We start from the raw sequence: 21,362 nt of genomic DNA, 5'->3' as shown, positions 1-21,362 counted from the left end.
CCTGTGATTGGCTGCCGTGCCACTCGGTAATAGGTTAAGCAAAGACACTGCCATTCCATCTGTTCAGCCACTCATTGTTGTTCTTGCCTGCCTGCAAGTCTGCAGCTAAGACTGCGCTGTTCCTGCCGAAGCTGCCACAGAAACCAATGTCTTTGTATTTTCCTGCTAACGTAAGTATCTGGGCTACTTGGTGCTTTTGGAAGTTGGCTGTGCTCTGAAGGCTATAATTTCAGCTCCGAAGGATGGAAGCACCACAAAAGAAAAGGAAAATGTTAGTGCCAGTATACTAAGTGGGTCCAGTTCTTTCTGTAAGACTTTCTCGGTGAAACGGAGTTTTATACTTCTGTGTCTGAGTATTTTGCAAATAATTAACTTGTAGTTCAGTGAGTGCTCGTAAGCCATGGGCATTACACGCAATCATTTGGAGCTTAAGACAAGTTATTAAAAAAAAAGTTCTAATATGCTAAACAAATTTAGATTTTTATCTTGTCAAATGCTTGTTTCTGAGGGCATCACTGCCACGGCTAGTTCCTGTGAAATGATGCTCAGATTCAGTAGATTTTTCTATGTGTTAAGAGTCTACTTTGCAGGCATGGATTGATACTGATAGATATTTCCAGCAGCTCATTTTAAAGATGATGATTAAGCATTCGGTTGCCTTGTCATCAACTTCAGTATAGGCATAAAACTGATTTCCTCTCCCCTTCTGTTCCTCTTGTGTTAATTTCAGATGTTAGATTGAAGATACCATTGCAGTTACTACCAAGAGTTCTGTAATGGGCAAGTGAGGAGCAGACAAAGGCTCCATCCCTCAGCTGGGAGGGAAAGAAAGAACCTAAAGGGTTAAAGCGAAGTTTTCGTTCCTCCCACACGCCCTATTGTGTGAACATATGCATAAGTCTATTGAAAGTTTTTAGAAGATAGGCAGGCCACCAGTTGCTGGTCTCCTGCAGTTCCAGTAGACATCTGTTGCCCCAGAACATTAACCAATCTGTTCAAAGGACCATCCTTCCTTTGTTAGCTAGAGGGATGCAAACAGTGCTTGCTCAAATACAATGGTAATTAAATCCGCAAAGACCATGACAGTAGGTATTTATTACATAGTCATTATTTTATTTTCATTGTTCTCATTCTATAACCAGAACCTACTTCATGTCTTTGTAACTTTACAGCCAAATAATTTGATGTAACACATTTATGATCTAATATTCCTGATTACTGTAATGTTTTCGAATGCTAAAAACAAGCTTTACCTGGTTTGAGGTGAGTTGTTAGCCAAGTTATCGATTGAAAACTTTCAAAAAAAAATCTTTTCACTAAATAGAGGAATTCCAGTATATGCAATGTTTCAGATCAGTACCCTTCATGTCCTGAAAGCTGCGTGTAGCCACTACAGAGTTATTTTTTGACAGCTGAAGCTGTTACTCTTTATTATCATCTATAAAATTAGCCCAATTCATTCTTTTTCAACAAATACTATTGTTTAAATTTTAGATAGTTTTTATCAAGAAGAAAGTGAGTTTCTGATATAATATCCAGAAGTAATCTATGGATTTTTAAAACTGGGGATGACTTTTACCCAATACCTATGTTTACTATATTCTTGTGTAATGTACAAGCCCCCATGTAAAATGACTTTGTGATACAAAGTTTACAGTTTCTTCTCGGAGTTTTCCAGTAACCCTGGGAGTACAACCTGCTCTACTTTGTGTGTGATGCTTTGACTCCGCTTCTGCATGAAGGGAGGAAAATTACCCTACTAGTTGATATTTATTTGAGTTTTATGACTATTTACGTAAGCTTGGATTTGACTGAATAATACAAAACTTAACAAGTCTAAACCATGAAGAAAAAAATATTATTGCATATGATAAGTAACACATTCTGTGAAGTCCTTTTCTTTTGAAAACTTAGTAGCCATTGTTAAAATGCTAAACAGATGTAAACACCATGGAGTTCTTTATTCTGTAAAGCTCTGTATGTTAACTCCTTGTAAGCTTTGTATATTCTACTACTACTATTGTATCTCTTTTTAAATCTTTGGGCTAATATTTACACTTTTAATGAATAACTTTAAGATAGTGTCAAGTTCTGCATTGTTTTTAAGTGCCATATTAAGTCAAGGCAATTTTTTATTAGCTACAACTTGATCAGAAGTGTTCTACAGATTGAAGTTTTAAAATTCAAATCATTACCATTTCAATCAATACAAATCAAGTTATTTCAAATGCTAATCTAAACTCTAGGCCATGCCTGCATTTATTTTTAACATTGAAAAACGTTATTGAATATTATTGAAAAACTATTGTACAGTGTTATTTAAATATTATGTACAAATGACATGAATTGTCTCAAATTGAATATTAGTGTTAGCTACTTATGTTACTATAAAAACTGTTAAATGATTTAATATTATAAAAACAACCAAACTTCCGTTTCCCCTACCTTGTAACTATAGTTATGTGGTAAAGTACATAGGAAACAGATTCAGGAACTACTACTGGGACTAGCAGGAAATACTAGACTGAGAGGGGGCTAGAATTGATTGAAATGCTCTTTGTTTCAAACTTTACAGTATCTGGGTTTGTCACTTTGAAAAGTGAAAAATAAGAAAATCTACATATCCTTCGATCAGAAAATTTCAACCTAATGTTCTTTTCCATGGGTATTTATCATGTCTGATACAGATCCCCTAGCTCAAAAATATAAAACTGCTCAGTATTAAAGTAATAGTCCCTAGTTCAACTCAGCAATTTGGTCAGCAAGTCATTATCATGAACTATCTCACAACAGCACTACTGCAGAACCCAAACTTTTCAGGGGAGATCAAAAATATTTCCCATTAAATGCACTTCCTGCAGTCAGAACAGATTGTGGGGTTTCCAGAACAATGATGCCGGAGCTTCCAGATTGGTTTGGCAGCTGCATTGTTCTCTGGGGGTAAACCAGACGCACTTAAGTCCCAGTCTCTTTTATGGGCTTTTGTTCATACCAAATTATTCTTTCACTGTGCTAGCATTCATGATGGCATGTTAAAGGAGTGCAGCTTAGCAACCATCTTCTGGTTGCCAGGCAGCCCAGCTTCCAATAGATTTTTCTTGTTTAAGATACTTTTGGTGGGAGCTCTACTAAGGCCACAGTGTAGACTCTCTTTTAACTGTATCCCATTATTAGGATGCTGTTGTGATCTGTTACTTGCATTATGGTGTTAGTACATTACTGTAGTTAATAAATTACAGGGTGTGCAGTTTTACTTTCAAAGTCCCATAATTCTAAGTAATTGGGCCATGCGTATCCATAGTAATAGAAGAAGTTAAAATGGACACAGCTTCGTAATGAAGCAGATGCTCTTTATCAGTGGGGTACCCAGGGTCTCGGAAATTGGGTGTTTCTTCAGCAAGTGCTGTGTTAGAACAGCGCTATTCACGCCATTCTCAAAGAACAAACCCTGAAGAAACTCCTAAAGAAATGTGTAGGACCTCTACCCCAAGGAAATATTGAAGTTTTGTGTTTTTAAAGATTGCCTGTTGTATTTATCATAGTTAATAACGTTCATTACACTGTGTAGAAATATTTGATCCTGTAGTGGGTTTATTCAAATTTCACAGAAAACCAGCATTTTATTTTAATGTTTACATAATACCTTTCTTCTGGGATATATTTTGTTGAAGAGCTTCAGTGTAAAAGAAAGTGTTTCTCTAATTTTCTTTATTACATTATTAGGTGTTTTATGACAGCCTTGTATTTAGCTATCCCTGACTTGTTAATTAATGGTAGAATACCAGAATTATTGCCTTAATCAACAAACTCCTGCTGTTGATTGAGTCCTCATAATATAGTGTAAAGTGAAATAACACTGCTTTTCTGACCTATCCCTAGTAGAGAAATAAATTCCACTAGGTCTTAAGGAAAAATAGTATTACGACAGAACCATTTTAAATAGCAAAAATATTCCTGCAGGGGGATTGAAGGAAAGCTGAGGTTTTAGCAACATGTAGGTGTGTTGTTAACCTGAGACCAGGCACACTCAGGGTGGCATGGCCACAGTCGTTACATAGCCTGATGCTATACAAAAACACTTCCCGTCGTCATAAGAACTAAGATGCTGAAAGGACAGTGTACCTGTTTGCCTCAAATTTTATACAGAGTATTTAATTTCACTGCTCTCAATAAATGTATATGGACAAGACCTTTTTTTCGTTAATGAAATAGACAACGTCTGCCACTTAATAAAGGATCATAATATTTAAAAGTATCCTTTTGTTAAATGTTCAGTATTCGCAACATCATAATTATTAATGAAAAATTATATTCTTCCCAACATGGAAGGTGATTAGCCTTTTTTCTTTTCTTCTTGAACAGGGTCTCTGTAGCACAGCTGACTTAGAAGTCACTGTGTAGTCCAAGCTGATCTGAAACACACCTTCTTCATGTCTCGGTGTCCTGGGCATACAGCAACATGCCTGGGCAAAGGATGGGATTAGCTTTGCTATTACTCAACTCCTTATTGACCATTTTAGAATGTGTACCCCTTCCCTTCAATATCTAAATTAACTTATTCTTTGAGACTTTCTCATGAGTACTATATTTCTGTCACTTCTCCCCGCCTCTGCCCAACTCCTCCCATGTGCCTCCTTCCTGCCCAAGTTCATGAACTCTTATTCTTTGTTGCAAATCTGCATACACAACAGAGAGAGAGAGAGAGACAGACAGACAGACAGAGAAAAAACCAACAAATCTTTGTAAATACTAGAGTTTGATTTTTGTGTTTCCTTTGTTGCCTTGGAGTAACTCGTGTGAAAGGGTTTTGGCAAATTTGCTATGACTGAGGAGAGGCTGCAGACAAAATACAAAGTAGGCATCCAGTGGTTTGGCAGTTCTGACTTGTTCACTGAGACAAGAGTCAAACAGCAAATATGTTACATATTTTACTTTTTTTTTCCCCTAGGAATACGGGGTGCTTTGCATTCAAGAATACAGGAAGAGCAGCAAAGTGGAGTCAGGTGCACGGAACAGCTTCATGGGCTTAAAGGATCACCTGGGGCATGACCTTGGCCACCTTTATATGGAGAGCACTGACCCACAGGTAAGTGCAGCTTTGCCTTGGCCTATGGGAGAGAAGCCAACAATGGATATAGCCGGTGCAGCAACGGGAGAAAAAGAGGTGTCGGAGGAGAATGTGAGCTCTGGTGACTCTGAAGAAAGCACGAGTTCTGAGCATGAGTCAGAACAGCGGCGTAGCATTTCAGCAGAGCCGTGCTTATTGCCCAAGACTCACAGACAGTTGTGTCGGTCTCCCTGCCTGGAGCCTCACCCACTCAAACACAGTGACATTTTGCAAGACTTTAAACCAGAAGAGTCCCAGACTCCGTCCAGGGAAGTGAAGAAACCTCCTGATGTAGTCCGAGAATACCAAACAAAGCTGGAGTTTGCACTTAAGTTAGGTTATTCTGAAGAACAGGTCCAGCTCGTGCTAAACAAGCTTGGTACTGATGCTTTAATCAACGATATATTGGGAGAACTTGTCAAACTTGGAAATAAGAGTGAAGCTGATCAGTCAGTCAGTACTGTTAACAGTGTAATGCGGGAAACCTCATCCCTGGAATCTCAGAGGTCTGAATCTCCAATGCAAGAGGTTGTGACAGATGATGGTGAAAATCTGAGACCAGTGGTGATTGACGGCAGCAATGTGGCAATGAGGTAAGTTTTTTAACATCCTTATTACTAAACCGTTGAAAGTTAGTTCTAGTTCTGTGGCTGTTTTCTTATTCATAGTCATTAACAGCAGTATTACTAAATGTCTCAGCACTAGCTTTTAGAAAACATTTGCTCTCTGTGCTTGAGTAGACACTCTTTTTTCACATCTCTGTCTCTTTTTTTTTTCTTCCTCTGACTAAATTGTGATGGCTTAAAAAAATTAGTGTATGATACCAGCTTAGTGTTGATCATGAGTTTAAAAGAACTCAAGTGTGATGGTGTTCGCCAATGCTGGAGTCTGAATCAAACAGTCTATTTTTATATGAAAATAATTTAGGAAAACTCAGTTCTTCTAGAAGATAGAAATCTGTTCTGTTGGTTTGAGAACAAATCATAGGTATTCTTTTTAGCTCTATGCTTTATTCAAGAACTGCAATTCAAACATAATTCTTTAGGATCTGAGGAAAGGAAAACATTTTACTTAGGTGAATTTGATGCCCTAAGTTTGAAGTGAATCTAAATTCAGTCACCCTAGTTAACTGCCCAAACTGTGGAGTGTATATGAGGATAAAAAGACATCAGATCTTCAAGAGTTTAGAGCCTCATCTATTGTGTATCAAAAGGATTTCTTAGAGACACTTAGCCAAGAGCAATTGTTGAAATGTTTGTTTTCTAGCAGTGTTTTCAGTGGCAATACAATGCAAACTATATGTTATTTTACGTCTTACATTCCAACATATAGTCAGTTTTTTAAAGTTACTAAGACACTCAGCACTATTTGTGTGATAATGTTTTCAAATGTAGTGCAGAGCATCTCATTTTGGAGCTGCTGTACTTAAGTGCTCGGTAGCACAGGGTCATTGACTACAGTAGTAGGTAGTATTCCAGAACATCTCAGATCTATATAACAAACCAAAGTTCAAGATAGCTTAGACATTCACTTATGAGAACTGTTTATTTGGCAATGATCTATACTTAAACCTTAAAGCAACTGTTTCCTGCAGGCCACATAATGCTTGAAGAAAACCAGCCTGCACTCTTCTGGATAGCCCTTCCCGATGGGGCAACAGGATCTTTCATTTATCAGCAAATTGAACTTACAAGATCTAAAATACTTACCATAGATAAGTGTTATTCAAAACTGAATATGTCTGACTCCAAAACTTATACCTTTCATCATATAGTAGAAGAGGAAACGTGACAAAGGCTCTAGCCATATCTTACAGGGCTTAAATGGGGTTGGAAATGTTGTTCAGTGGTAGTGTACTTGCCCAGTATTTATAATTCCATGAGTTTTCCTCCAACACTGCAGCAAGGCCTTAAATGCTTTGCAATCCAAAGATATCTGAAGGGTTTCAAATAGAAGAATGGTTCACATCAACTTGTCAGTGGTGCGTAGCAAGCAGGAGATGGTTTTATGTAAGCAGCACCTTCTAATGGGTGAAGTACCTTGACAAGTACCACAGAGGTATGCAGCATGCACGTGACTCTGAGAAGCCTTTCAGTAAGAACCCTCTGCTGTTTGATCTTTGCCAAACTTGGTGGCAGAATGATGGTTTTTCTTATAATAACAAGAAGTGCTAAATGATTACCTTAGTGATAATATATAGTTCCAAAAGCCATGAAGTTGCCAGGATGAAAGGAGTAAGGGCAGTTGTAGATCCTTAGGGAAGCACCTGCTGTCATGGCCGTCCTGCTAGAATTACCGTAGTTCTTTAAAAATGCGTCTTCTAGTATTCTACACCTACAGAGCCTGATGATGCAGTTAAGTGAAAGCCCAACGCCCTTCACTTTTGGTGCTGTTATTTTGATGGATGTTCATTTCTGAGAATCATCACTAAAAGTATTGATATCTAGAGACTGGTGCATAGATGGAAAGGGTGACCCAGGGTTGGTGATGTGAAGGACACTCAGTGCTAATCCTAGTATTGGAAGAACCAAGAGACAAAGAAAAAAGTCATCAAACAAAGCAAAGGGGAAGGGTTTCAGTGAAGATTATCCTGTTGTGCTTAAAAAAAAGAAAGTCACAGGACATTACAGGCAGTAAATCGTCTTCAAGAATGCCATACAGTATTGAAGCCAGAGACTCAACTACTGAATGTTAAGAAATTGATCAAGTATGCTAGAATACTGGTTCTCAGCCCTTTGGGGGTGTCAGATGACCTTTTCACAGGGTTCACATATCCAATATCCTGCATATCAAATATTTACTTTACTATTCATAACATAGCAAAATTACAGTTATGAAGTAGCAATGAAGTAATTTTATGGTTGGGGTCACCGTAACATGAAGAGTGATGTTAAAGGGTCACAGTATTAGAAAAGTTAGAACCACTGCACTAGAAGTTAACAGGAAAGGACAAAGGACAGGCAAGGAGGAAAAGTTGGGGAAAGATTCTGTTGAGTTTTAATCTGACATGGTGAGAATTGCTTACAGAAAAGTTTTAATGCAAGACATGGCATAATTAAAACATTTCAAACAATCGCTTTATATAATTATACAAACAAACCTCTGCCTACGCCTAATTCGGGCACCATCCTGTAGCCCTTGCTATAAAAATGGGACCATGCAGATCCATTTCTTTTCCTCATCACATATTTTAATGTGATACCTAAACTGAAATGCTCCAGGCATTTCAGGAAAGAACAAGTTGACAGGAAATTTTTATTATAGCAATATTATTCTGTCAGTCACAATAAAATTTTTCATCATGTCTATAATTTTGGAAGTGCCAGAACTCATGAAAATTTATAGGAAACATACATTGTGCCATTTATAAAATCTACCTTCAGCTTCAAAATCATTTATAAATACATATTTACTTCAGGTCCAAACTTTTTCTCTAACAAAAGTACAGGGAGACTGCCTCCATTTCATGCTGTTTAAATGTCATATATTTTCACTTTTAAGATGATCTACTCATGCTAAGTTTAGCAAGTCTGTTTTGTAGCTAATGTATATGCACATATAATAGATTACATGTAATAAGTAAATATGGATCTTATTTTCCTATCTTATCTCCCAACAGATTCCATAAATAAAACTTTTTTTATTCTCAGTTAAATGCTCACCACAGACTTGATATCCAGTCAATTTATATGCAAATTTAAAGTAAAAGAGCAATACTATTTTTATTAAAAATACAAAATGGGCTGAGGATTGAACACAGCACCTGATGCATGCTAGGCAAACTGCCTCTAAACTTCCCCAGCTCCCTGTGGGCCTCTCAGTCCTTAGCTGTGTGTGCCCTCCGATGCTCCTCCGCTTGTGTGGTCCTCAGACTCTGTGCTCAGGTTCTCGAGGGGGATTCTTATGTGTTTATTAGGATGAGAAAAAATTGTTACTAGTGCTTGACGTGTTATAGACAATCAGTAAATTCCAGATACTCTTGCCTTCAAGAACCAACCTCTTAACCAAAAATATTGTAGCAAACAAAGTAAGAATTTGGGCTGGGGCTGGCTGTAGCTCAGTGGTAGAGTGTTTGACTCCCATAAATGAGGGCCTAGGTTCAATTAGAAATACTCTGTGTCTGTGTGTGTGTGTATGTGTGTGTGTGTGTGTGTGTGTGTGTATGTGTATGTGTGTGTGTAAGAGAGAGAGAGAGCTTAAAGTTAGTTATTATCCAAGTTTTATTTATTTTTATTCATGAACTATTTTTTGAGAATTTTGTACATAAGTATACTATAGTTGCATAATTTCTACCTGTTCTTCTCCCCTTCAACTTCTGTCATTTTCACCAGTTGCATTCTCATCTCAAACTCATATTCCCTTATTCTATAATTATTATTGTTTTATATACTTACATATGCATGCACAAGGTAAATATTGTTACCCTATGTACATGGGTTTTGTGATGACTATTTAGGTAACCTATCAAGGAACTTGTTCCTGAAGAAAACTTTTTCCTTTTCTCAGAAGCTGTTGCCTATAGCTCTTCTGCTAGGGGTGTGGCCTCGTGAACCTTTTTCCACCTATGTTGACATGCCATCTTGTATAGTCTTGTGCAGGTCATAACCATAGTAACTTAATAAGCTGTTTTGTTCTTATGAGCCATGCATGATATATTTTAATAGTGTGTTGCTTTTGATACCATGCCTTCAATGTGTTTCCACAGAGTCATAAGGGAGCCTCTAGAGTCCCAAAATTGTAGAGCTTTTCTGTTGCTTTATAGAGCACATTTCTTCCTTGAGCTTGGCTAATGGTTTTCTTTCAGTAGTGATGGAGGCTGTTATTGTTGTTTTTAATGCACTACAATGATAGGAATTGAATAGTCTGTTGAATACAGTTTGCTACAAACTGACAGGTGAATATTCACTTTGTCTACTGCAATCTGTGATAGCCACTTCACTACAAAGCAGGTATAGGACCTTCAAGGACCTAGTATGCAAAACTAGAAAAGGGTGAACTATTTTTAGAGAAATCCCTAAACTTTCCTGTAAAGTGATGGAAACCAAAGAAGTGCTTGCTTTCTGAGTATCAAACAGAATTGAATTTGTATTTAGTGGAGTTAGTCTGAGAAGCTCTGACAAATGGCTGTAGCTAATATCAACTGTTAAAAAAAACAGCTAAGTTATTTCATATATTAAATTCATTCAGCAAATAGGCCTCTTTCCTTAATAGTAATATCTCATAGTCATGAAGAGTATACCCCATTTACAGACATGAAATCAAAATATAACATTTACCATAACTGCTAGAGCTGTTGTTAATGATTCCTGGGTTTTCAAAATTTGTGATTCCATTAAATTTAGGATAGCTCAGCAGTGGAATATAAGATTAGTCTCTCTCCATACACCCATTGGTTCAGTGTGTTTCTTTAAGCAAATCCAATATTTTAAATCTTTCAGGTTTAGAAGGCTTGTCATATTGTTAAGAAAGTAAGAGTGACAAATTTTAAAAAGCCAAGAACCTTGTCATTATTTCTAGAAAACACTATAGCACATATTTTCCTGTTATATAGTAGAAAGCTGGGACATCTGTCCTCTTTTTAATATGATTAAATTATTGAACTCTGCTCCATCATTGTAAGTCTGACTTGGTCAGTGAACTCAAGTTTTTGGGTTGGGCTAAATCTCCTGACTGATAGGTAGACCAGAAGTTCCTAGTACATGTCTATGCCAAGCATCAGAATCAATATTTTGTTGGCTAATCCTCCCACATAGCTTCTTGTTGCCGATAGGATTTGTCTTCTGTTACCTCCGTGAGTGCTGAAGGACCACGAGATGAGTCTCCCCAGGGAGGAGTGATACAGTACATCTGCCTTTGGGAAAAAAGAGAAATTTAGAGAACGTATTTGAGAACTAAGACAAGAGATAACAATATGGACAGACCGTGGACAACTGGAGAGAAAGATGCACTGATAATATCAGTATTTTATATGCCAATGAAATGGCATGAAACAAAAAATAATCTGTTTGCTTAACATTTTATATTCTATCTACCCCCCCCCCAAAGACTTCCTTTGGAAAGCAAGTGCTATTACTACAAAGCTGGCCTATAAAAAAGTATTCCCGGTGAATCATCATCTTAGTTTCTTAAAGCCTGAGCAGAAATCAGAAACAGATTTTTAATATGAACAATGGTATGCAGAAATCATGATGACTACCCTTTACACGAAAAGTCACCCAAGCCATGCACTCCTAAAATACACGCAGAGTTTAGCAGTTTGTACACCCAGGATTGAAGCTTCTGAATCATTTCTAAATACACTTTTTAAAAATTGTGAACGCAATCTGCTCTATAAAATCACACAAACTTGAGAACTCTCACATTTCAGTAGTGAACACCATCTTGCTCAAGCTAAAATTTACCTTTACTCATGGGTTAGTTTTCTCTCTTGTTGCCTGTTTACTATTTAAGTATAGTAGTGTCCTACAGTTATTAAAATCATGATGCTTTGACTAGATTCCAGGAGAAACAATAACTGGCTAGAATTCATTTAGATATCTTTGGCTCCCTCAGCAAAACTTTATCAAAATTGTGAATAGGAGACCTTCCTGATCCACTACAGTAGCACTAGCAGCTGGTGGCTACTGAACTCAAAATACCTCTAGTTGGACTTGAGAAGCCAAAATGTGAAACACATACAGATTTTCAAAGCTTATTACAAATAATATGTAAATTATATCATATTGATTATATGTTGATATAATTATGTTAACTGAAATACATAAAATGTATTTTAAGTGATCTTACTTTTTGTAATATGGCATGCTAGGTTACTTAAAATTACATATGTGATTCCCATGTTTCTGTTGGACAGGCTCTCGGTAAGATGCTTGTAAGTACAACTTAGTCCATGGGCTCAAGGGCAACATAATTTCCCTCTGGTATTTCACAGGTATTACATGCAAGTCAGTTGACAGTGCCCATTCCTCTTTCTGTTTTTATAAAGTATGGAAAGAATCAGAAGTGGGATGTGTTTTTGCTGTTTAACTGTAGCAGTATGGAGAGCCTGACAGAGACAAGGCCTAAGTGTTCCCCATAATACCCCTGTCACCTTAACTGCATAATTCTACTTGTCATTGCTGTCACACATTATAAAAGATGTATGTGTGTTTATTTAAACCATAACCTAAAGCATAGCAAGCTAGCAAAAGTTAACCACAGACTTTCACTTAGCTCGCGTTACTGTCAAACACATGATCTACTTTTACTAATTTGCATGTTTATTTTTCCTTAGGGGATATGTTTTGTCATCTTTAGACCCACGGCCCCCTTAGATCTAGACTAGTGATGTGTGCTTCCATGTTACTCTCACCTCAAGTCATGGACCTTGTAAGATAAGGAACATCTTCCTTCTCTTCCTCTACTTCCCGAGTCTCAGCACCAGCTCTCTTGCGGTATTCATAATCAGTTTTGGTTGAATATTTTTATTTTCCTAAGCCAGCGATCTTTCAACCTCTTCTTTTCCTCGGAAGCAGTACAATCTTGCGAAAACTTGCTTGGAAGCAAAATGGAATTCTGTGCGACTTGAGGCATACATGTGGGGCTTTGTTGCCCACTTCAAAAATGTCCTTTCTCCTCTCCCCAAAAGCTCCTCTGGGCCCTGCTGTGGAGTTTCTGTCTGGAGCACAATGTGTGAACATAGATCTGAATGACCTGTAACAGCGTGGGTTTAGAGTCTTGGTGTCATGGTCAGGGGCAGCAGCCAGAAAACTGGTGTGAGCTTCACAGTGATGTGCTGCTGTTGGAAAAGAGATGAAAGGACATAACGTGGTGTTAGCTCTAAGAGCAGCAACAGAGTGAGCGTGCCTAGATAAGAAAACACATGCATATGACCCTGCAAGGAAACAGTCTCCAGATGCTTTCCAGGCTACACCCCGAAGTTAATTGTAGGGTCTCAAGTACAGTGTGACATTTAACTGGGCTACAAAAACAGAAGCTAAAATGTTCTTTTGCTCTATGTTGAAGGGCTAGTGATCCCTACTACCTAAGCCACAGGATAAATGAAATGCATTCTCCTTTAAAACTTATTAAACATTGAAAGATGCCTCAGTGAAGGTTTTCAAGACATTTTTAGGTTGCTTTTTTAAAAATCTTTTTAAATTAAAAAAAATTTGTTAATTTATTTTTATATGTCTAAGATGGCTCATATATAAGGTCTAAAATGGAAGAAAAATAAAATGAATTTGGATAACACCTAGGATTTATCTAAATAATTTAGTGTTCATCAAATAGTTAATATTATTATGTTGCTATTGCCCTGCGATTATTCCGCTAAATCTTAACTTTCTATAATATAGATCTACAACATGAAGAACTTTTAGCACTAGAGATTTGAACATGGTTCCACGCATTAAAAACGTTTTACTCCCTTCTGTCTTTGATCCTGGACACTTTGCTGACCACTAGTTTGATATGAGGATCCATTAAAGTCTGAGGCATCGTGTGTGTTCATACTTACTCTTCCCAGCAAGAGTATCGTATAAACGCACATTTTAGAATACGGAAAATGTGTAGGTCAAGGTTTTTACTTAAATAAAAGAAATAGAGGATTATAAAAAGCAGTTGATTTCTTCTTGATCCTTTTTCCTTTCTTCTGAAAAGTAAAACTATTTAATGATGTCCTCAGACCAAGGTATCTAAGAATCACTGTACTGTATGGTGACGCTGAAGCTATTGAAGTTGTGGGTTTGCTTTGCCATTTTAAACCAAATGTCTTCTCCAAACCTGAGGACCCAGGGCTCACGAGACGCCAAGGGAACCGGAGTCTGCTGAGCACCCAGACAGGCTTTTCATGTACATTACTTTTTGTGATTCTCGCAATCGTATAATGTTTCAAATATGGGAAGCTTAGAATAAGATTTTGCCCAAGATCATACAGAAAAGTGGTTTAAAAACAAAGACATGTTTAATTCCAGAGACTATTGTTATTTTTTAGTAAATTAGCTTACTCATGAAAATCCTGCCCTATTTTAGGTATTAAACCATGCCATTCTGGGTACAATTTTTATAATTAGGTTGTAGATATTATGTAAATTATTTGTTTATTTTTGCTTTGTGTGTTGTTTTGGTTTTTTGAGACAGGGTTTCTCTGTGTTAGCCTTGACGGTCCTGAACTTGCTTTGTAGACCAGGCTGCCCTCGAACTCACAGCGATCCGCCTGCTTCTGCCTCCCGAGTGCTGAGATTAAAGGCGTGTGTTACCACACCCGGCCTATGTAAATGATTTTTAAGAATAGCTTTCCGTTGATCATATAGTTAGTGTATTTTAATGATTTTATGTAATAAAAAGTCACCTATAATTGGAAAGTGACACTTGGTTCTTTCTTGTCTGTGCCTGCCGTATAAATCATTAAGCAGCAGCAGCCTCCTCAGTGGATGACTTGATCCTATTTTAGTTCTTCTTCATCACTGCTTGTGTCTCATTGGAAAATGAGAATTATGATTCTAAAATAAGATTTCTTTTCCTTGGACTAGCCTAGTTAATGTTAAGACTGAAGATAATGTAATATAGGGAATTGCATTAACTAGATAAGGCAGATAATGGTTGGTCTGTCATCTCCCTTTCTGAATTACACAAATAATTAAATAAGTGGTTCCCTGAACTTTGCTCTATATTTTTAAATGGACATTTATAATCTATTAACCCTCATAAGTACTTTAATTGCATTAACAAGCAAGTATTCTTTAATTCTCTAATGGTAATTATGATATAAAATATTATAAATAACCTCTTTTGACTTCTCATGAAATTGCCTCCTTGTTGAGGACAGAAAAATAGAATTGATGTGTTTTTCAGATACACTGCAGTGGTACGTGTGAACAAATTACAGATAATCCTTTTACATCTATAAGAAAATGTGATCTTGCAGAATAATTAAAAAGTAGTGAAAGTCTTATAAAGAATACATTTTTTAGTCAAGATAATTTGTATCTACTGTATCTTCTGCTGATTTTCAATTTACTAGGTGTAGGGAGTTGCATATGTCTGAAACTGATTTGGTGGCCCTTGTGAAAATAAGACTCAAATTAAGCAACCCAGCAGTCAGTGGTCCCCATCTGCAAACTAATTTCACCTTCCTTTCTGCGCAAGGTCTATAATGTATCCTACTGTACTTGCTTGGGAGTCATTAACCCTAATAAATGAGTGGTTCACTTCCCATGTGATAGTGTTGTGGCCATTAATGTAGGAACCCTGGTCCTCTGTTGGCATAGTTACCCCATGCATGGCAGACTGTCATTGAACTGAGCACATACTCAGCAGCTCAGGTGACTTGTCTCCCAGAAGCCTCAGAGTGTGGATGCTCTTGCTGGGGCACAGCAGATCTATTTCTCATAAGAGACAAGAGTGGAGCATGGCGAGTTTTCCACAGGACTTAGTTACTCAGGGATCCCAGAAGAAAGCAGACTATCCGGAGAAGGTGAACTTTACCCCCAGTGTTCATGAGACAGACAGGGAAGATGAAAGCAAAAAGCACAAGCATGCATGTGATGGTTCCCCTGCCAACCCTGAGGGTCCGCCATTGTGCCTGTTTTGTTGCATTGCTCACTTGCCAGTTGCTTTCTGCCTATTTCCTGAGGGTCTGAGTCGTCTGGAGCAGCCGAGCTGTGGAGCTGGGCTGCAGCCCTGTGTCTTCAGTCTCCCTTGGGATTCCTCTTATCGGTGCCCCGGCTTCTTTCCATCTTCATCTTGGCCTATGGACTTTTTATTAAAAGTCTCTTACTCGACAGTGGCCCTAGAAAACGGGTTTCCGTGTGTGTGTGTGTGTGTGTGTGTGTGTGTGTGTGTGTGTGTGTGTGTGTGTGTGTGTTTCTTTCCTGGTGTTAAGGGGTGCTGAGGATCAAACTAGGGCTTCATTTGTGCTAGGCAAGTATTCTGCATCTGTTTCCCCACCATCCCTTGTGCAGACTTTTGGTTTTTGGCTTTTTGAGACACAGTTTCTCTATGTAGCCTTAGATGACTTGAAACTCTCTTTGTAAACCAGGCCAGCCTTGAATTCACATTGATCCTGCCTCTGCCTCCCAAGTGCTGGGATTAATGGCGTGAGCCTCCACTCCCAGCCCCTGTGCAGACTTTTACCTGACCAGACAAGGCGATTATTATGGTTCCTTTACCTTTTTTTTTATTGTTCCATGTTTCCCTCTCCTCTTACTTTTGTTTGAATTTCCAGTAACATGGTGGCCCAAGAGTAAAAAAGTGTGTGTGTTTCAATCTGCTCTTGAGCACATCCTCATTAATTTGAAACCATTTCCAGTGGTCTGCTGATTAAGCTCTTTGAGGGACAGGGCAGCACTACTGCAGCGTCTCCCAGATTGTCTCCTACAGGAGAATTTCATGGGCTGCTGCTAGCACAGGGACAGCCAGAGCTGTTGGGGGAGAGCTTCTTAGTCAGGCAAAGTCACTGCGTGCAGCATCTTCACACATAGGCATGAAAACATGCCTCAACGCACCTTGTTTTTACAAGGTTTTCCAGAGCACTGGAAACTAACTTTTAAGATGAGTAGTATCAGTGGACACTAGCCCAAGGGGCATGTCCCATGAAGGTCTTCACTTACCAGGAAAGTGGGTCAGAGAGGAGGACATCCTATTGGGACTTTAGGTGAGAGAAGCATGGGAGAATGGGGAAATAGAAGGATCCAGAGGATCTTGGAAACCTACAAGAAGAACATTATGATGGGCAGATCTGGGCCCAGGGGTCCTGCTCAAACTATGGCACCAGCCAAGGACGATCCGTGCAGTAAACTTCAAACCCCTACCCAGATCTAGGCAACGGACAGGACATTCTCCACAGTTGAGTGGAGAGTGGGGTTTGACTTTCATAAGAACTCTGGTGCCCCATATTTGACCACGTCCCCTGGATGAGGAGGCCTGATGGCACTCAGAGGATGGATAGCATGCTACCAAGAAGAGACTCGATACCCTATGAGCATATACAGGGGGAGGAAGTCCCCCTCGGTCACAGTCATAAGGGAGGGGAATAGGGGGAAAGCGGGAGGGAGGGAGGAATGGGAGGATACAAGGGATGGGAAAACAATTGAGATGTAATATGAATAAATTAATAAAATATTCAAAAAAAAGAAGTAAGGCCTGTGAACGCTTAACGTACATAGAATAAGTTCCTGGTAGTCCTGGATCATTATAAAGATATTTGAGAGCCTGACATGATGGCACACACCTGTAATCAGGAGACAAAGGCAGGCTAATCTCTGTGAGTTGAAGGGCAGCCTGATCTACATAGTGAGTTCCAGTACAGCCAGAGCTACAAAATAGACTGTCTCAAAACGAAAGAAAGCATCTGAGTCACTGGAGCTCCAGGCTGGTAGGCTTGTTGGTGTTCTGGCTCCTTCTGGGTCCTCTTATTTAGGTTACCAGGGAAACCACATGCTAACCAGCATCTTTATTCTAGAACAGACTCTGATTTACAGTGTCAAACTCCACATTCCTTCCTCTTCATTGTTTCTTTCCTAGCTGTGCTGTGAATGTTCAGTTTAGGGGAGTTTGAGAAAATGAATCCATATTAGAATAATCTAAGGTTACAGTTCTTCCCCTTTGAAAGGCTCATTATCCACACAGCCTGCGCAACTATCCATCCGTCCATCCCACGCTTCTAGGTCTGGTAATGAGGCAAATAGAGGCAACAGGGAGTAGAATCAGGAGAAGCAAATGCAGAGGAGGCCAAGAGCCTAGTACCCTCCCTGCCTTCTTCACTCAGTCTCTGGCTGTCCAGTTCATCCTTTCTACTTTGGGAAATACAATAATTTCCAGAGATATAAATCACTGTTTTTATTTTGAGTGGAGTTTTTCTAAGACTCTCTGCAAATACATTAGTTTGTTTACTTTAAATGAGTTATGGCCACTGCACAGTAGGATTCTCTTACGTATACAACTCCAAACAGAATAGAGTAAAATGAGCCTTCTGTTTATAAGAATGAGGCCTGGATTTCTCGTACCAACCATCAACAAGTGGCGAGTCCAATAGGACCCTCAAGATCTACCCATTTTGCTCCACAGAAACTCAGTACTCACATTTTCTCTGGAAATCCAATCCCACTAAACCAAATAGTTGGGGAGGGGTGCACTCTGAGCAGCTAGTCATGCTGTTACTTAATCCAAGATGACTATAAATCTTTGAACATAGTCACCTAATATAAGGTTTGCATAAGAGATGTCAACTATACTTATTACTGAGACGTGAAATAATAAATTGATATCTAAAGGAATGTATTAAATTATAAATACAGGATCAGCTCTTTTTTAATTGAGAGGGAAGACACTCTGAACACACAATAGAGTTCATAAAGGCTTACAAAGCTGTTGTAAGTTTTCTGTTCTTTATATGTAGAATTGGAAATGTAGTGCTTTTTTAGTAGTCAACAGACAATTGGTTTGTATCTGTGGCTGCAGCACACTTTTAGATCCTGATTTTTGTAATGTTTTGGCAGAATTCTTCTATTGGGTTCTCCATCAGCAATCACTCGGCTGCCCTCATACCTATTGCATGTGAGCTGTCATACCTTGCCACATGCCTTAGTGAAGAGAAACTTAGTGGATTCTGCCCACACTCTCCTCACCGCTCAAGTCCTTCTGCAGTTTGGAGCCACCTGACCACTTTCTGCTCAGACTTGTGTGTTACTAGGGATAATTCTGATAGGGACTCTTACCTAAGGTCATTTTTGTGGACTTCTTAATGACCATTAGTTTTTTTATTTTTCCTTTTTTTTTTTTTTTTTTTTTTTTTTGGTTTTTTGAGACAGGGTTTCTCTGTGTATCCTTGAATGTCCTGGACTCACTTTGTAGACCAGTAGACCAGGCTGGCCTCGAACTCACAGTGATCCACCTGCCTCTGCCTCCCGAGTGCTGGGATTAAAGGTGTGCACCACCACGCCTGGCTGTGACCATTCATTTTTAATCATGTATTTTTTAATTCTTTGACAATTTTCTACAATATATTTTTGTCATATCTATCACTGCTCCAGGGATGGGTTTGACCAGTGGCTACAAAAGATTGAAGAAAAGATAGGCATAGAAAAGCTAGATTCGGGTAGACTGAGCTCTGACAGAGAAACCCTATTACCCAGAAGCTCGGCATGTTTGTTGTAGAGTTGAACAGAGAGGCAGGGTTATTGCATACAGCTGAATAAGGAGGTGGGCTTATCACATACAGACAAACAAGGAGGCAAGTTTAGCGAACCTCAGTAAGAGCAGTCTTTGTTGGGGAGCAGTCCTCAGGAATTTTCTGCATAGACTATCAGTATCAGCACCCAGATCACCACCACAACCACCACCAAGGAAGGCTTTAGCATATTTCATGGGTCTGAGGCTATGGCGTCCTTCACATGCTGTGCCCGTGTCAGCTTCTCACATGCGCTCAGGATTTCACTCACTCGGGGCTTCCTTCACTCCCTACATACTTTTATTACATTCACTCCCCTCCTCGAAGGGGCAACCCCATCTCCTTACCCACTTCCAATGTCTTGTCCTTTTTTGCTTATACTAACCCAGTGAGTCCAATTTGTGCTTCTCGTGTACTCATGAGTGTAGAAGCATGCACTGGAGCATGGTTGACCTACCAGGGGCCACAGCCTTAAGGCAAACCGACTCTTCTCCCCACAGAAGCCATCAGCTGTCAGCAGCTCCCCGGGGATGGGAACTTGTGGGCCCTCTCCTCCTCCTTATTGCTAGAGTGTTGCCCGGCTTGGTCTTGTGCAGGCAAAAGTAGCTGCTGTGAGTCTGCAGGCCCTGTTGTGTTCTGTTGTGCTCCCCACTGGCCCTCTAGCTGGTTCCATCTTTTCTCTCCATCTTGTACAGTGGTCCCTAGTTCTTAGGATGCAGGAGGGTATGGGTGCGCTGTCTGTATCTCAGCGCTCTACTGACAACACTCATCTTTTGACCTGATGAGATGGAGTTTGGATCAGCAGAACTTGGACACTCAGAGACTTAACCTGCACAGCCCCACTTGACTTTAACTTGTACGTCTCCTTGCGGAGGTTGGAGTATTAGCTCATATCTGCTTGAACTATAATACTGGTCAGAGGAAGGGAACTAATGGCTAACTGCATTAAACTCAGCTTTAGAGACGGTAGGGCTTTAGTGTACCTAGATGTAGAATTTACTATGTTTTAAAGAAAGTGCGCCTTCAACTTTATAACATTGCCAAATTGTTCTCCCAAATAGTTACATCAATTTACACTCCCACCTGTAATGTATGAGTTCCTATTTTCACACATTCTTGGCAACATCTGGTGTTTGCAGATTTTATTTTTACCCATCTGATGGGTGTGAAGTGATGTCTCATTTTGGCTTTAATTTGCATTTTTACTATTGAGCATTTCATGTTTATTGGTCATTTGGGTTTCCTCTTCTATAAAGAGACTGTTCAAGTAGCTCTCATTTGCTCTTGATGAGGTGCTCTCCTGTTTAGTCTTTGCAGGGTTGTGTGTCCATTAGATCTGCACTCAAATAGCTGCTCCTTTCTTCTCTCTCTCTCTCTCTCTCTCTCTCTCTCTCTCTCTCTCTGTTTTTGAGACAGGGTTTCTGTGTAACCATGGCTGTCCTGGACTCGTTTTGTAGACCAGACTGGCCTCGAACTCACAGCCTAGGATTACAGGCATGCGCCACTGCGTCTGGCTTTCTTCTGTGTCTCCTAAGTGTCATTTACTGTGCACGTGGATTTCCTCATTTCTTCTAGTAATCCTGTCTTCTTCTGCTTACAAATCCAGAGACAGAATCCAGAAATACTGTAGTTTTCTATGTATGTTCTTTGTAATAGCTTTTTAAAATCCTTTTTTTCCCCTATAAGTACATTTTCTTCTAAAATTAATAGTGATGCTAGTTTTCTTTAGTTTGTGTATGCCTAGTGGAAGGTAAGGACATGTTCAAGTGCAAATAGCAGAACACTTCCTATAGTTACTTAAGCATGTGGGTGTGTTTAGAAATACTTACTGTATATATTCTCTCCAGCAATTTTTCGAGTTTTTTTTTTTTTTCAGAAGAATGATGAAATTTCAGTCAGTGTTTCCCACGAAACCTAACATCACATTGCAGCTTTTGGTATTGTATTAGTAGGCTGTCTGGCAGCCCAGCTTACTTAGGAAATGTGACCGCAGACTCTGCCTTATTTCATCCTCTGAACATGTCAGGACATCTGATTTCACCTCTAGCTTTGTCCTGGACCATGAACATAGGCCATGGACTGTACACAGTCTACATCTGCGCTTCA

General features: G+C 39.1%; 1 protein-coding gene and 1 long non-coding RNA gene across 4 annotated transcripts in view; one reads left to right on the top strand and one right to left on the bottom strand.

Moving 5' to 3' along the window:
* ZC3H12C (zinc finger CCCH-type containing 12C) overlaps positions 1-21,362 on the top strand; it is a 51,999-nt gene that overhangs the window by 17,560 nt on the left and 13,077 nt on the right. For all 3 annotated transcript variants that reach the window (XM_084781669.1, XM_084781668.1, XM_084781670.1), the window contains exon 2: positions 4,949-5,700. In XM_084781669.1, coding sequence (XP_084637795.1) covers positions 4,949-5,700 — 752 coding nt within the window. The remainder of the gene's footprint in view (positions 1-4,948; positions 5,701-21,362) is intronic.
* Positions 10,739-17,529, bottom strand: LOC311598605. Its single transcript, XR_014779600.1, has 3 exons — positions 17,319-17,529; positions 12,459-12,884; positions 10,739-10,958 (listed from the first exon to the last, which is right to left on the bottom strand). It is a non-coding gene; the product is annotated as an uncharacterized lncRNA (long non-coding RNA).

Source organism: Acomys minous, assembly GCF_964271855.1.
Source record: "Acomys minous genome assembly, chromosome: 5".
Taxonomy (NCBI): Eukaryota; Metazoa; Chordata; class Mammalia; order Rodentia; family Muridae; genus Acomys; species Acomys minous.
This window is presented reverse-complemented; position numbering and strand designations above follow the sequence as displayed.